Raw genomic sequence first — 16,778 nt, 5'->3', positions numbered from 1 at the left:
TTATGCTTAAAATTGTGATCTCAGCAACTGCTTATCATAGTATTTCTCTCTCAAATAGGAATGTGTTCTTGTTCATGAAAACTTGAGTAAAAGCTAACATTTTTCTTTTGAACTAAATATTTTTTTAAAGGATATAATTAAAATATAGGTAATTATTCTTTTGTCACAGAAAGTGGCACATATACTCTGGAATCAACTGAACAAAGACTCACAGGAATATCACATTGCTTGTGTGGAACTCTTCTACAGGCTTCATTGCCAGGCACCATCAGCTAACATCTGTGAAGATATTATTTGCCATTCATTATTGGAACCTGACAAAGTAAGTCTCTCTTACTTGCTAAGTTCCCCCTTCTCTTCAATACTAGGTTCTCTAATAATTTTAAAAGCATGTTTAAGTCTGAACTCAGAGTTCTGCAGTTTCTCTCTCTGGAAGCAGATAAAATTTTTTATCATGTATTCTTTGGAATTTTCTTGGATCATTGTCTTGATCAGAGTACCTAAGTTTTTTACATTGTTCATTATTACAATATTGCTATTACTGTGCAAAATGTTCTCCTGATACTGCTCATTTTACATCAGATCATATTCTTAGGTTTTTCTGAAACCATCCTGTTCATTATTTCTTATAATACAATAACATTTCATCCCAATCATATACCACAACATATGTAGCCATTTCCAACTGATGGACGTCCACTCAATTTCCAATTTGCTACCACTAAAAGAACTGCTATAAATATTTTTTAAGTTGTTTGGTTTTTGTTTTGTTTTTTTTGCAAGGCAGTGGGGGTTAAGTGGCTTGCCCAAGGCCACACAGCTAGGTAATTATTAAGTGACTGAAGCCGGATTTGAACTCAGGCACTCCTGACTCCAGGGCCAGTGCTCTATCCACTGTGCTACCTAGCTGCCCCCATATAAATATTTTTAACATAAAAGTTCTTTTCCTTTTCTTTCGCCTCTTTCAGATAGGTAAAAGAATATATACAGGTGCTCTAATGATTTTAAAAGCATATTTCAGTCTGGACATAGTTCCAAAATATTCTCCAGAATAATTCGAAGAGTTCATATCTCCAGCAATGCAATAGTTTACCTATTTTTCCACATCCCCCTGGTGTTTATTATTTTCCTTTTCTGTCATGTTAACCAATCTGATTGGGGTGAGGCAAGACTTCAGAGTTATTTTAATTTGCATTTCTTTCATCAATAGCGATTTAGAAAATTTCTTCATATGTCTATTAATAACTTTGATTTCATTTTCTAAAAACTGACTATTCATATCCTTTGACCAATTCATATCCTTTGACTATTCATATCCTTTGATCAATTGGAAAATGGCTTTTATTTTTTAGATTATTTCTCAATAAATGTGTGAAAGCCTTTCCAAGAGAAACTTGCTGTAAAAATTTTTTCCTAGCTTTCTGATTTACTTCTAATTTTGGCTAATTAGTTTTACTGTGCAAAAGAAAGTTTTAATTTTATGTAATCAAAATTATCTATTTTACTTTCTATGATCCTCTCTATATCCTCTACTCTTCTATGAATGTAATAAGTAAAATGTTATGTGCTCCTTTAATATCAAGCACTGATTTTGACCTTATTTTAGCAAATGGTGTGAGATGTTGCTCTATGCTTAATTTCTTCCAAACTGCTTTCTATTTTTCCCAGCTATTTGCCTCAAAAGTTTGGATCTTTCAATAATCAAAGACTAGACTACTATGATCATTTTCTTTTGTTGTTGTTGTTGTTATTGTTGAGTCATTTCAGTCATGTCCAACTCTTCATGATGCCATCTGGCATTTTCTTGGCAAAGATACTGAAGTGGTTTGCCATTTCCTTCTTTGGCTCCTTTTACAGATGAGGAAACTGAAGCAAACAGGAGTAAGTGACTTGTCCCACAGCTAGTAAGTGTCTTCTGAGTCTTTCTGACTCCAGGCCTAGCATTGTATCCATGTACCTCCTACCTGCCCATTGCTTGGTAATAGAGGTTAAAATCTGTAACTACTAGGCCATCTTGCTTCCCATTTTTTCCCCCTAATTCTTTTGATATTCTTCACTTTTTGTTCTTCAGATGAATTTTGTTATTTTTTCTGTAAAATAATTCTTTTGTAGTTTGATTGGCATTACATCGAATAAGTAAATTAATTTCAGTGGAATTGTCATTTTTATCATATTAGCTTGGCCTACCCATATAGCAATGAATAGTTCTCCAATTATTTAGATCTGTTTTATTTGTGTGAAAAGTGTTTTCAATTATGTTCATATAGCCTCTGGGTTTGTCTTAGCAGATGGATTTCCAAATATTTTATGATATCTACAGTTATTTTAAATGAAATTTCTCTTTCTATCTCTTCCTGCTGGGTTTTGTTAGTAATTATATATATATATATATATACATATACTACATATATATATATATATGTATATGTATGTATATATATATATATATATATATATATATATATATATATATATGTTGAAATGCGGGTGATTTATGCGGGTTTATTCTGTATCCCGTAACTTCCTAATTTTTAGTTGATTCTACAGGATTTTCTAAGTATACCATCATATGATCCAAGAAACAGTATATTTTGTTTCCTCATTGCCTGTTTTTATTCCTTCGATTTCTTTTTATTTTCTTATTACTACAAGCTAGAATTTCTTATGGCTATAAGCTAGGTACATTATTGAATAATAGTGGTGATAATGGTCATTTTTGCTTCACTTCTGATCTTATTCAGAAGGCTTCTAGCTTATCCCCATTATAGATAATGCTTGCTAATAGTTTATTAAGAATGAATAACTTATTTTGAAAAAGTCTTTTCTACAGCTATTGAGATAATAGTTTACTGTTTTTCTAATTGATATGGTCAATTATGCCCATAGTCTTACTAATATTTATTATACATTGCTAAAAAATCTCCTTTCTAGTATTTTTTTTTTGCTTGCATCAATATTCATTAAGTAAATCAGCCTATAGTTCTCTGTCTCTGCTTTTTGCTTTGCTTGGTTTAGGTATCAAAATCATATTTGTCTCATAAATAAATTTGGCAGGATTCCTTTTTTTAACCTGTTTTTTTCAAACAGTTTATATAGTATTGAGATTAATTGATCCTTTAATGTTTGATAGAATTCACTTGCAAATTTATCTGATCCTGGGGATTTTTTCCTTAGGTAGTTTATTTATTGCTTTTTCTATTTCTTTTACCAAAACAGAACTATTTAAATAATTGATTTTCTTCTCTGTTAATCTGAAAAATTGATATTTTCATAAATATTAATCTCTTTCATTTGCATTGTTAATTTACTGGCATATAATTAAGAAAAATAACTTTGAATTGCTTAATTTCATCTTCATTAGTGGTATATTCACCCTTTTCATTTTTGATACTACTAAATTAGCTTCTTTCTTTTAAGATCAAATTAATCAGTGGTTTATCTATTTTATTGTTTATTTTTCATAAAACCAGCTTCTAGTTTCATTTATTAGTTTAGTGGGTATTTAATTTTCAATTTTATTCTTCTTACTTTTGATTTTCAAGATTTCCATTTTGATACTTAAATAAGAATATTAAATTCATTCTTTTTCCAATTTTTTTAAGTTGCATTCCAATTCCTTTTTCTTCTCTTACTCTTTAAGTGATGTATATGTTTAGAGATATAAATTTTCCCCTAAATTCTGCTTTGGCTACATCCCACATATTTGGTTTGTTAGTTGTCTCAATGTGGTCATTATCTTTAATGAAATTTTTTATTCTTTTATTTGTTCTTTGATCCACTCATTCTTTAGGATAATTTTTTTTTAGTTTCCAATTAATTTTTTAATATTTACTTTATTGAAAATAATTTATATTACTAGTTTTTTATGTCTCAATACATAGTCAATTTTTGTGGTTACTATGTACAGCTGGAAAAAAAAGTACGGTCTTTTCTGTCCCCATTCAGTTTTCTCCAGAGATTTATACTATCTAATTTTTCTCAAATGTCATTCTTCTTAACTCCTAATTTATTTTATGGTTAGATTTATCTAGTTTTGAAAGCGGGAAGCTGATGTCCCCCACTAAAATAGTTTTACTTTCTGTTTTCTCCTGTAATTAATTTAATTTTTTCTTTTAAGAATTTGGATACTAGGGCAGCTAGGTGGCGCAATGGATAAAGCACCGGCCATGGAGTCAGGAGTACCTGAGTTCAAATGTGTCCTCAGATACTTAATAATTACCTAGCTGTGTGGCCTTGGGCAAGCCACTTAACCCCATTTGTCTTGCAAAAAAAAAAAAAAAGAATTTGGGTACTATATGAGGCAGCTAGGTAGTGCAGTGGATAGAGCTCCAGTCTTGGAGTCAGGGGGACCTGAGTTCAAATCCAACCTCAGATAATTAATAATTTAATAATTTCCTAGTTGTGTGACCTTGGGCAAGTCACTTAACCCCAACCCCATTGGCTTGCAAAAAAAAATTGGGGATACTATGACACTTGGTGAAAATATTTATTTATTTATTATTGATATTACTTCCTTTTCAATCTTGCCTTTCAATCTTGCCTTTCAGTAAAATGCACTTATTCTGCTTAACTCTTTTAATTAGGTTTCTCTTTGCTTTACTTAGTCTGAAATCTTGATTACTATCACTGCCTTTTTTACTTCAGCAGAAGCAAAATGGATTCTGCTTCAATCTTCTTATTTCAACTCTGTGTGTATATGTTATAAGTGTGTTTCTTGTAAGCAGCATTTTATAGGATTCTGATTTCTAATCTATTTTGCTATCTCCTTCAACTGATGAGCATTCCCAGTTATAATTACTTACTGTATTTTCCCTCTAACCTATTTTCTTTTCTTTATTCTTTTCTCTCTCTTTCTTGACCTAAAAGTATTTTTTGCTTCTGATCACTCACTCTCTTAACCTGCCTTTCCTTTTCACCATCCCTCCTTTCTCTTATTCCCTTTCTCTCCTAATTTCTTGTCACTTCAGATAGATTTTTATAATCAATTGAGTGTATGTATTTTTCCCCTCTACTATAAAAGTTTTTCCCTGTACATCTTCCCCTCCTTCCTCCCAATCCTCCTCCTTCCAGAGTATCCCTCTTTTTTGTTCATCCATTTTTTTACATAATCCCAACATAATCTACTCATTCTTGTGCTCTCTATATGCGTAGAGTCCTTCTAACTTCCTTAAGAACGATAAAGTTATTACAAGTTACAAGTATCATCTAATCATATAGGAACATAAATAATTTAACTATATTGTCCCTCATGATTTCTACTTCATGTGTGTCATTTTTGTTTTTTGTTTTTGCTTGACTTAAATCTTATATTTGGAAGTAAAATGTTCTAGTTGTTAATGCTTGAAAGTCCTCCATTTCATTAAATATCCATTTCCCCCTCCCTCCCAAAAAATTTAAGCAGTTTTGCTGGGTAGTTTATTCACAGTGGTAATCCTAGTGCCTTTAACCATCATATTCCTCTTTTTTACATGGTAGCTGCTAAATCTTATGTGGTCTTGACTAACTCTATGATATTTGAATGGTTTCTTTCTGGTTGCTTGAAGTATTTTTTATTTTCTTTTTGGCCTGGGAGTTCTGGAATTTGACTATTGTATTCCTGAGAGTATTCATCAGGAGGTGATCTGTAGATTTTTATCATTCTATTTTACCCTCTGGTTCTAGGATACAGAGGCAGTTTTCCATTGCACTTTATTGAAATATGGAAATTAAGCAAATGTTCTTCAATTGGGGGATGGCTTAGCAAACTGTGGTATATGTATGTCATGGAACACTATTGTTCTATTAGAAACCAGGAGGCATGGGAATTCAGGGAAGCCTGGAAGGAGTTACATGATCTGATGCTGAGCAACATGAGCAGAACCAAAAGAACATTGAACATCCTAACAGCAACATGGGGGTGATGATCAACCTCAATGGACTTGCTCATTCCCTCAGTGAAACGATCAGGCACAATTTTGGGGTATCTGTGATGAACAATATCATCTGTATTCAAAGAAAGAATTGTGGAGTTTGAACAAAGACCAAAGACTATTACTTTTAATTTTTAAAAAAACCTGTTATCTTATTATGTAATTTTGCTATCTCTTACTTTATTTTTCTTCCTTAAGGATATGATTTCTCTCTCATCACATTCAACTTAGATCAATGTATAACATGGAAACAATGTTATAACAGAATGCCTTCTGTGGGGGGTGGGAGGAGGAAAGTGAAATTAGGGGAAAATTCTAAAATTCAAAATAAATTAATTAATTTAATTTTTAAAAATAGTGCATTCTTCTGCTGAACCAACCTTTTCATTTCCATTTATCTTACATTCAAGGACACAAGGTTGGAAGCAATATTTCGATTTTCTATAATCTGGCACCTAACAAGAGAGATCCAAAGCAACAGAGTGACATCCCACAATCGTTCCTTTGATAGGTAAGTTGGTAACTTCAAAATTTCATTGGACATTTGTTATTTCTTTGAACAAAATTTTCAAAAGCAGTCAAATTGATGCAACATTGTTTGCTCCTCAGAGCATGAGGGACCAGAGTTACAGAAAGTGACACAATGATATCAGACATGGTTATGGAGTTTGTTGGTTTCACTTGTTTTTTCTTTGTTACAAAGAGGAAAATTTCAGTATTGGGGAAAAGGTAAACTAATTTTTTTGATGTGGGGCAGGATCATCAATAGGAAAAATACTTAAACAGTTGAAATGTTTTAAATTTGAAAGCATGAGATATTTTATTTTGGCATACTCTAACAGTTATAGGTCAATAGTATTTTAGTTTTTTTCTCACAGCACATGAATTACTAGAATTTTTTTGCAGGTCCTTGTTTGTAGTACTGGACAGCCTGACTTGTTCTGATGAGGCCATTGGGGCAGCAGCACAGGGCTGGTTGGTTCGTGCCCTTTCCCTCAATGATGTCTCCCGCATCTTGGAACCTATTCTCTTATTTCTACTTCACCCGAAGACACAGAGAATATCCATTCACTGCATAAAGAGGAAAAACTCAGCAGGTAACTAACTACACTGTAATGGGTAGACATGGGCAAGTACTGACCCATAAAAAAGAATCATGCCATAACTTAGGGGAATATTATAGTAGTGATGATGATGTTAATGGGGTTTTTTTGTTTTTTTTTTAATCAGAAGAGACAGCACTTATAATATAATAAGACATGCATTTTGTTTCTTGGTTTCCTACTATCCCTTTTTTTTTGGTATTTGGTTTTTGCAAGGCAATGGAGTTAAGTGACTTTCCCAAGGTCACACAGCTAGATAATTTAATATTGTGTCTGAGGTTAAATTTGAACTCAGGTATCCCTGACTCCTGACTCCTGTGTCACCTAGCTGCCATTTCCTACTATTCCTGAAAAATCTGATTCCTCTATTGACAGACCAAAAAAGTCTTCAGCAGATAGGATTATACTATTGTAAAATAAAATAATAGCTTTCTCTGTCTCTGGAGCAAATGGAATTTTTTAGTAATTAATTAATTTTTTCCAATTATATATAAAGGGTTTTTTTTTTGTAGTTTTCTCCTTCCCACTCTTCCCTCCCTCTGCCCTAAGATAACAAGTAATCTGATATGTTATACAAGCACAATCATGTTAAACATATTTCCATATTAGTTATACTGTGAAAGAAGAATCAGAACAAAAGGAAAAAACACAAGAAAGAAAAAACTAAAAATAAGATTTTAAAAAGTGAAAATAGTCTGCTTTGATCTGCATTCAGACTCCATAGTTCTTTCTCTGGATGTGAATAGCCCATTCCCTCATTTTCAGGTTGAAAGATAGTATAGGAGTGGCTAGATGGCGCAGTGGATAAAGCACCGGCCCTGGAGTCAGGAATACCTAAGTTCAAATCCAGCCTCAGACACTTAATAATTACCTAGCTGTGTGACCTTGGGCAAGCCACTTAACCCCATTGCCTTGTAAAATACACACACACACACACACACATATACATATATTTATTCACAATAATTTCTTTTACCCACAATTAATCATTTGACTGCTCTACAGCTATTTGGACTGTGGAATAAATTACTATTATCCATGAGTCTCTCTCTTCTTTAAAGAACCAATTTAAGGGGCAACTAGGTGGCACAATAGATAGAGAACCAGTCCTGGAGTCTGGAGTTCCTGAGTTCAAATAATTGTCTAGCTGTGTGATCTTGCGCAACTTACTTAACCCCATTGCCTTATATAAATTTAAAAAAAAAATTTTTTTAAAGAACCAATTTATTTGCTATTTCAATTCTAAAAATTTGTTTATCTCTTCACTTGCAGAGTATTTACATCATTGGTTTAGCAAGAAAAAGTCTTGTTTCAAAGAAATATATGGGGTGTCTGAAGTTCATCAAAGCAGCTCTCATGAAAACCTGCCTTTGAATCAGTTTACTACTGTAGACCGGGAGGCTATTTGGGCTGAAGTGGAGAAAGACCCAGAGAAGTTTCAGCTGAGAAATGACCTAGATGATGATGATGATGTACCTTGTTTCACAGACATTCCTGACAGGCGAGAAGGTGAGCTTCAGGACAACAGTGAACACACAGAGTCAGAAGATACAAGCTTAGGACATACTGATAGTGAAAATACTTCCTCCTTCTCAACACCCTCCCTGGATCCTCACGAGTTAAGCAGTGAAGATAACTGTTGCAGCCCTGTGCATGATAGAGTTCAACCTAAGCATTCCACCTCGAAATCTGTTTTCAAACTTCAGGTCTCTAAAACAGCTACCAAACAGAACCTAGTTCGGGTCGACTCCGACAGGACCCAAGCTTCAGAGTCACTCTCTAGTGATGAGGAAGTGGATGTGGATCAGACTCTCACAATGTCCAAGTTACTGAAGCAGCAGAAGGAAAAGCAGGCAATGAATGAGGCTTTATTTAAACACATTCTGTTATACCTACAACCCTATGACTCCAAACGAGTCCTATATGCCTTTTCCGTGCTAGAGACAGTGCTCAAATCCAACCCCAAAGAATTCATTGAGGCGGTTTGTAGAACAAACATGGATTCCAGCTCCACTTCTCATTTGAACCTCATCTATAACCTCTTAGCACGCCACCAAGAAGCTTTGGTTGGACAGAGTTTCTATGGAAAGCTTCAGACTCAGTCCCCCACCACATGCCCTCATTCCCTTTTGATTGAGCTACTTATTTACCTCTGCCTGAGTTTCCTACGTTCATACTTTCCAAGCTACGCACAGGTAGCCCACCAAGATATCCTTGGCAACCAAGCTGTACAGATCAAGAGTGTGGAGGTCTTGATTCGGATCATGAGTCAGTTGACCAATGTCGCCAAATCATTTAAGGGAAAGAATGTAGACTTCATACAGAATTTACTAGAGAGGTGCAAAGTTCAAGAGTTTGTCCTCCTCTCTTTATCTGTTTCCATGTTTAGTAGTAAGAAGCAGTATGAACTTCTTGCCTCAGATCAAACCAAGCCTTCTCGAGAAGAGATACTTTTTGAAGAATGTCTGATTAGTTTTGGTAAGGATAAGATATGGAATCCCTTGCAGATTGAGCTGCTAAAACTCCTGCAAATCCTGATTATCTTGGAGCACCATCTGGGAAAGGTTCAAGAGGAACTGGAAAATCAATCAGATCTGTCCAAGGAATGGCAGAAAACCCTCAAATTTCAGGAAGCTATCAGTGCTATGCAATATGTCCAGCCTCACCCAATTACTTCTCAGGGACTGTTCATCTCTGCTGTAGTGAGAGGTTTACAGCCAGAGTGTGGCTATGGGATGCACGCAGCTTGGGTTAGTTTGGTCACATCTTCTTTACCATACTTTGGGAAATCATTAGGTTGGACTGTTGCTCCTTTTGTTATACAAATTTGCAAGAATCTAGATGAGCTGGTCAAGCAGTATGAGAATGAGTTTGTGAAGTCTTCTAACAGGTAAGATGTAGCAGTATGCATATTTTTCCCATTATAGTCTATAGTACAGAATAGTTGATTTGAAATAGATTATAGATGGAACATTGCTTTAAATCATTATAAAAAAGAGAATATCTAGGATCTTAATCCTAATTGTCTTAGTTGTTTACTAAATGCAATGACAGATAGCAAATCAATTATAAAGGATTATCCATAGGATAGGAATAAAAGTTAAAATTTCTTTAATAGAATCATTGTGAAAAGGAAAATAATTTTAAATGACATAAAATACATTTTAAATAATAATTATCATTTGTATAACCCTTTGAAGTTTACAAAGCACTTTTATTACTATAATCCTTTGCAGAGATTGTTTTTAAAGATTTTATTTATTTTGAGTTTTACAATTTTTCCCCCAGTCTGACTTCCCTCCCCCCCCACAGAAAGCAATTTGTCAGTCTTTACATTGTTTCTATATTGTACATTGATCCAAATTGAGTGTAATGAGAGAGAAATCATATCCTTAAAGAAGAAACATAAAGTATAAGAGATAACAAAATCAAACAATAGGATATCGGGTTTTTTTTCTAAATTAAAGGGAATAGTCCTTGAACTCTGTTCAAACTCCACGGTTCTTTCTCTGGATACAGATGGTATTCTCCATCGCAGACAGCCCCAAATTGTCCCTGATTGTTGCACTGATGGAATGAGTGAGTCCATCAAGGTTGATCATTGCCCCCATGTTTGCAGAAATATTTATCTTGATTTTATAAATCTGATTCTTTATGTGGCAAAGTAACTTGCTTATAATCTCATGTTTAGTACATATTTAGGGAAGATCAGACATTTCTGATGATATTTCTTAACTCTAACTCTCTCTGCTCTGCCATGCTACCTATCAAAAATGTTTATATACAATTAAGGGGCCTGAGTCCCTATGACATATTGGGCAGACCAAACAAACTTGCTGCCATGACTGCCATCCTAACTCCCAACCTCTTGGAGTCAGAGGAAGGGAAGTGGGCCATGGGAAGTGGCAGGGAAAGGAGGGATGAAAGAGCAGAGTGAGAAATCAATAGTGCCCCACTATCTTCAAAGTTAATCAAGACCTTAAGCTAAATGTCAAGTACCAATCAATATTCTTTGTGACCTAATTTTGTCTATTTGATAATTTTCACCATATGTTTTAAAAAATTCAAAAGTAACAGAAATAAATCTTCAGTGATATTGGGGAAGTTCATAATTCTTAAAACTATTTATCACCTTTCCTCCAAAGCATATCCTGTAAGAGGGAGAACATTTCTCCAGATTATCCATTCACTCTCTTGGAAGGTCTAACCACTATTAGTCATTTCTGCCTCCTGGAACAACAACCCAACCAAACAAAAATGGTAACTGTTTTCTCTGAATTCAAGAGTCTGTTTGGGATACTTTGTCTTTTCTGCATTGGGTTACGTTTGTGTTTCAGAAAAGTGGTAGTATTTATATTTTTCAGTTTAGATCTATGATTTACATTTATGCTTTTATGCTGCAGTACCTGATACATAAATTTTTTTTATTGATTGATATCACTGGAGGTGAATAAGCAAAAGCTATAAGACTAATACATATATATTTGAAACTAGTAATATACATAACTAGTAATATTATTATACATATTGCTTTATTCGGGTCTCACAACAGTTCCTCTTCTGATTGCTTCTGACTACTAATTGTTGTGTGTCTTATTGTTATTGTTATTGGTTTGTTTGGACTTCAGAGGTTTTCTTTGAGGCAATCAGAATTAAGTGACTTGACCAAGGTCATATAACTAGTAGGTATCTGAGGTTGAATTTGAATTCAGGTCTCCTGACTCTAGGAATGGGGCTCTATCCAGTGCACTGCTTCATTTTTCTCATTTTTATAAAAGAGGAAACTGAATATAAAAGATTTTGCCTCTGTGTCCTAAAAATGTGTGATTCCTTCATCAGGAAAATGGTTAGCTCAGATGATGTCTAAAGAATTTTTAATTCTGAGATTCTGTGTTTCTATGACCTTGTCTAACACTGAATTTCACAAATAATATAAAATTAAGAATAAAAAATCATGTGTTTAACTGAGATTAATTTTAAAATGTATTTTCATCAGTGAGAGGCAGTGTGGTAGAATGGAAAAATAACAGACTGAGGCATCTAGGTGTCGCAGTGGATAGAGTACTGGCCCTGGAGTCCAACCTAAGACACAACACTAACTGTGTGGCCTTGGACAAGTCACTTAACCCCTTTGCCTTATAAAAACAAAACCCCCCAAAAAAGGAACAAAAACAAACTTTGAAGCCAGGAAGACCCTGAGCAAGTCACTAGACTACGAATGTCAAACTCAAATAGAAATGGGAGCTACTAATCTTTATATAGATCCCTGCAGGACATATTAATTTAGTTTTAAAATGCAAATGTTGATCTGTGTTTTATTGTACTTTTAGGTTATTAAATATTTCCAGGTAGATTTTAATCTGGTTTGGTTGCACTCAGTAGCATTGCTCATGTTTGACACCTGTGTCTAGACAACTTTCTCAGATTAGGAATTCATAATCAATAGTCAATAAACATTAAATGATTACCTTATGCCAGTCACTTTGCTAAATTCTGGGAGTACAAAAAAGACACAGTCCCAGTCCTCAATGAATTTATATTCTAATGGGAGAATAAAATACACAAAATGAAGCTAGGGATGGGGCAAGAGAAGAGGGAAGGGAAGCACCAGGAGGTCGTGAATCACAATTCAGAGCCAGGAATGCAGGTGTGGAAGAAAATAGAGATTTATTCAATGTAAAGACTATCAGACTGCCTTCTGGTGGGGGAGGGGGAATCAAGTTTGGGGGAAAATTCAAAAAACAATTAAAAAAAGAAAATAGAGATTTTATTAAAAGAAGTTACAACAGAAAAGAAAGTGATAGGTAAAGAGAGAGATAGAGGCTACTGGCCCTGAGCAGAGGTCCAACTCAGATTTTATGGTCTTGTCCCTTATTCAGATTAGAATTAAGTTGAGGGTTGAAGCCTGAGGAGATCAGGATACAAATTTTACATTAAACAATGAAACAATGGGAATCAATTTACATCTCAAGAGTGAAGAACTTCACAAATTTAACAAGATTTAATATCATTTAAGATTACAGATTTTCTTTCTGTTACATTCATAATCTCCAGAGCATTTAACAGATTGAACAATCAGATTTTGTTTCTACTACTTTCATAATTCTCTATCTTTTCTCTGCATCACTCCCATTTATTTAGGGGCATGAACCAAGTAGTTGAAACCAAGTAGAGTTTCAGTTCAGTTGCTGTCCAGTTGTGTCCAACTCTTTTTTTTTTGCAAGGTAAATGGGGTTAAGTGGTTTGCCCAAGGCCACACAATTAGGTAATTATTAAGTGTCTGAGCTCAGATTTAAACTCAGGTACTCCTGACTCCAGGGCCGGTGCTCTATCCACTGTGCCACCTAGCTGCCCCTGTGTCCAACTCTCAATGGAGTTTTCTTGACAGAGATATTAGAGTTGTGTGGGATGAATGCCATTTAAATAAATTTCAGAGATTTCTCAAGGTATAGAGAGAAAAAGCTTTATTATAATTCTCAAGAATCAGACCCCTACTCAGCCATTTAGATGGGAGAGTAAAAGGGTAACATGAGAAACGAGCAACAGAGAATATATGTGGTTCCTAATGACCCATCCTCATTAGTTAAGAATGTGGTCTTTAAGGGTGGCTAGGTGGCGCAGTGGATAGAGCACCGGCCTTGGAGTCCAGGAGTACCTGAGTTCAAATTTGGCCTCAGACACTTAATAATAATTACCTAGCCGTGTGGCCTTGGGGAAGCCACTTAACCCATTGCCTTTTATGCCTTTTATTGCAAAAACTAAAAAAAAAAAAAAAATGTGGTCTTTACAATCCAAACACATAAACTAATCCAGAGACATGACTCCTTCCTGAAGACTCAGTAAAAGTCAGTTTGCTCTTTACATTCCAGTCCTAATAACATTCACTGATATCCCAAAAGTTGTTTGTCAGGGGAGGAGGGGCAGAAGAGACATAGTTCTAATCTATAATATTCTACTGAAGAAATCTCAGAGATTTCTGAGAGAGAGAGAGAGAGAGAGAGAGAGAGAGAGAGAGAACTGAGGATGCTGAGGAGGTGTTGAGTATCAAAGTTGAACTTATTTCCAAGATAAAGAGATTCCTGATGATAAATTTATCATGGGGGGAGAAGGCATGATGTTGTGGAGTCAAAACCAAACAGAGCAGCTGATGATAAAGATGGCAGGAAAAAAATTGCAGAGAAAATGTTAACCTACATTGATAAAAGGAGTTTGCTCATTTGGCAATTCCATGGACCAATGAAATCACAGATCTAGTTCCTATCTTGTAATTTTCATCTGTTGGGTCATAAGACCTAATAAGGATCATAGATCGAAAAAGATCTTAAACAGCCACTTCAACTCCTTTATTTTATTGTTAAGGAAACTGAAGAAGTTAAGTGACAGGCCCAGAGTGGTAAAAGTATAAAAGTAAAGAGTATCCTCCCTCCCTCCTTTCCTTCCCCCTCCCCCTTCCCCTTCCCTCCCCCCTTCTCCCTCCCCCCCTTCCCCTCCCCTTCCTCCCTTCCTTCTCCTTTGTCCTACTAGGATTTCTTGGGATTTTTAGGTTTCAAATCATTCTGGCTGTCTTTGATTGGGTCCTAGGTTGAGACCACTTGGCTAGTGTTTGCATCCTGATTGATTCAGAAAGAATTTAAACCGAAATTGTTTCTGTTTTGTCCAGAGACCCTGAGGGTCTTCCCCTCCTAGATTGATTTTATTTTATCTATGCAAAATAGACTCCTGGCTTCTTTCTCACCTGCCTTAATCACTGAAATATTCTAAGGGTTTCTTTCTTCCGATAATTTTTTTCCTTACTTTTTGGAAGTGGTTTTTCTTGGCTTCTTTGCCTCATCTGTGTCTTACCTAATTTTAATGCTATGGCCTGGAAAAGACTTAGCTTTAAAAAGCCAAGTTCTCCCACTGCATCCAGGGCTAACTCCAAACCTCCTGATTCATAAATGGCCACTGAATCCAGATGGCTCCGTAGGAGAAAGTGAGGCTGGCAATTTTGTGACCTCACTTATATCGAACTCACTAGCACATCTCAGCATCACCTCCTTGATTTCTTGGTCTTCTTTTAGAATGAAGGACAAACAACAGGGCAAGTCTTTGAACCTCAGTAATATCATTCCAAATCCTCTGCCTTCATTTTGGCACACTGCCTCCCAATTGAAAAAAAAGAAAATACTCTATCAATAAGAACATAGAGGCAAAGAAATAATTGCACAAACTTCCATGCCAAAATAAAGTTTCCTATCCATATCACTTAAATGTCTTTTTAAAAAGTGAATAAATTAGGGGCAGCTAGGTGGCACAGTGGATAGAGAACTGGCCCTGGAGTCAGGAGATCCTGAGTTCAAATGTGGAGTCAGACGCTTAATAATTGCCTAGCTTTGTGGCCTTGGGCAAGCCACTTAACCCTGTTTGCCTTACAAAAACCTAAAAAAGATAATAATTGCCTGGCTGTGTGACCTTGGGTAAGTCACTTAACCCCATTGCCTAAGATAAAATAAAAAATAAATTTTTTAAAAAGTGAATAAATTAGTTTCTAATAAAGTTGTGGTATTCATGTCATATGAAAATATGGATCTGTTATTTTCAGAGAAAGGAGAACTCTTCCACTATAACAGACAGTCTAACATTAGCCAGTCATCTTATAGATTTTACAAATTCAAGTTTAATTCAGCATATAATTATGTAAGACAAGGTACCTTAAGAAGATGAAGAGATGTCAACAGAATATATGACTCTTCTTGCTGCACTGACCCATTGGGAAACAAAGGTGGTGGCTCAGACATGAGCACAGGGCCGGCTAGATGGTGCAGTGGATAGAGCACTGGCCTTGGAATCAGGAGTACCTGAGTTCAAATCCAGCCTCAGACACTTGATAATGACCTAGCTGTGTGGCCTTGGGCAAGCCACTTAACCCTATTGCCTCAAAAAAATCTAAAAACAAAAAAACAAAAAAGACTTGAGCACAAATCCAGAACTACTCAATACTGAAGCTTATATAGACCCTCTAAACAAAGCTGACATGCAACTAATAGGCACTGAAGGGTGAGGCAATGTTATTGAGTGGAATATTCCCAATAAAACCTTCTATTTAGGGTTAATATTCTTATTGAAGTCCTCTCAGGGTTAAGAAACATTAAGACAAAAACAAACTTATTTTTAGAAGGAAGACCTTGCATTCCAAGCAAGGCACCTACTTTCTGATAAAGGTATTTTTTACTAACTAGGAGGACAGCAGACTATTCCAAGAAAGACCTTGACTTAGACATTTCTTCACTTAGATAGGTATAGAAATTCCTTAAAAAAATTTTTTTATATTTTCACCATTTGGATGGCGAGGTAATATTTTTTTCTTTGTTACTGGGTAGATTTTCATGTATAGATTATAACTCTGGAGACCCAACCAATGGATTGAAGGAGAGGGCATTGCGGGGGGGGGAGGGGGGCACTACATCAGGCCTTATAATTTTGCAGCTCCTTGATGTTCACTACTTTTGTGAGACTTTCAGTGTACCCTTCTCTCCAGAAGAGCAAATAAAAACTTTCTTTTGCTCAGATCAGTCCATGAAGATATTGTTTAGTGTATTTTTATCACTCACATTATGAACCTTTGGATTGACAAGAAGGGCAAGAGGGAACTAAGAAACTTAAATTTTAACTGTGCCGCAGCAAGCAAAAAGACAGAGGGAGGTAGACCAGGGTCAACTAGATCAATTCTTCTAACTGTTTAAGCTTCAACATATATGATCATGAGTTATCCTTGGTGCTGGGGCCA

General features: G+C 35.3%; 1 protein-coding gene across 3 annotated transcripts in view; it reads left to right on the top strand.

Annotated features, from left to right (window-relative positions):
* Positions 1-16,778, top strand: part of DOP1B (DOP1 leucine zipper like protein B) — a 151,809-nt gene that overhangs the window by 82,275 nt on the left and 52,756 nt on the right. For all 3 annotated transcript variants that reach the window (XM_074213945.1, XM_074213944.1, XM_074213943.1), the window contains 5 exons: positions 170-322; positions 6,320-6,420; positions 6,816-7,006; positions 8,285-9,902; positions 11,158-11,272. In XM_074213945.1, coding sequence (XP_074070046.1) covers positions 170-322; positions 6,320-6,420; positions 6,816-7,006; positions 8,285-9,902; positions 11,158-11,272 — 2,178 coding nt within the window. The remainder of the gene's footprint in view (positions 1-169; positions 323-6,319; positions 6,421-6,815; positions 7,007-8,284; positions 9,903-11,157; positions 11,273-16,778) is intronic.

Source organism: Macrotis lagotis, chromosome 1, assembly GCF_037893015.1.
Source record: "Macrotis lagotis isolate mMagLag1 chromosome 1, bilby.v1.9.chrom.fasta, whole genome shotgun sequence".
In the NCBI taxonomy this organism is placed as follows: domain Eukaryota; kingdom Metazoa; phylum Chordata; class Mammalia; order Peramelemorphia; family Peramelidae; genus Macrotis; species Macrotis lagotis.
Note: the sequence above shows the minus strand (reverse complement) of the source record. Positions and strands in the feature narration are given on the sequence as shown.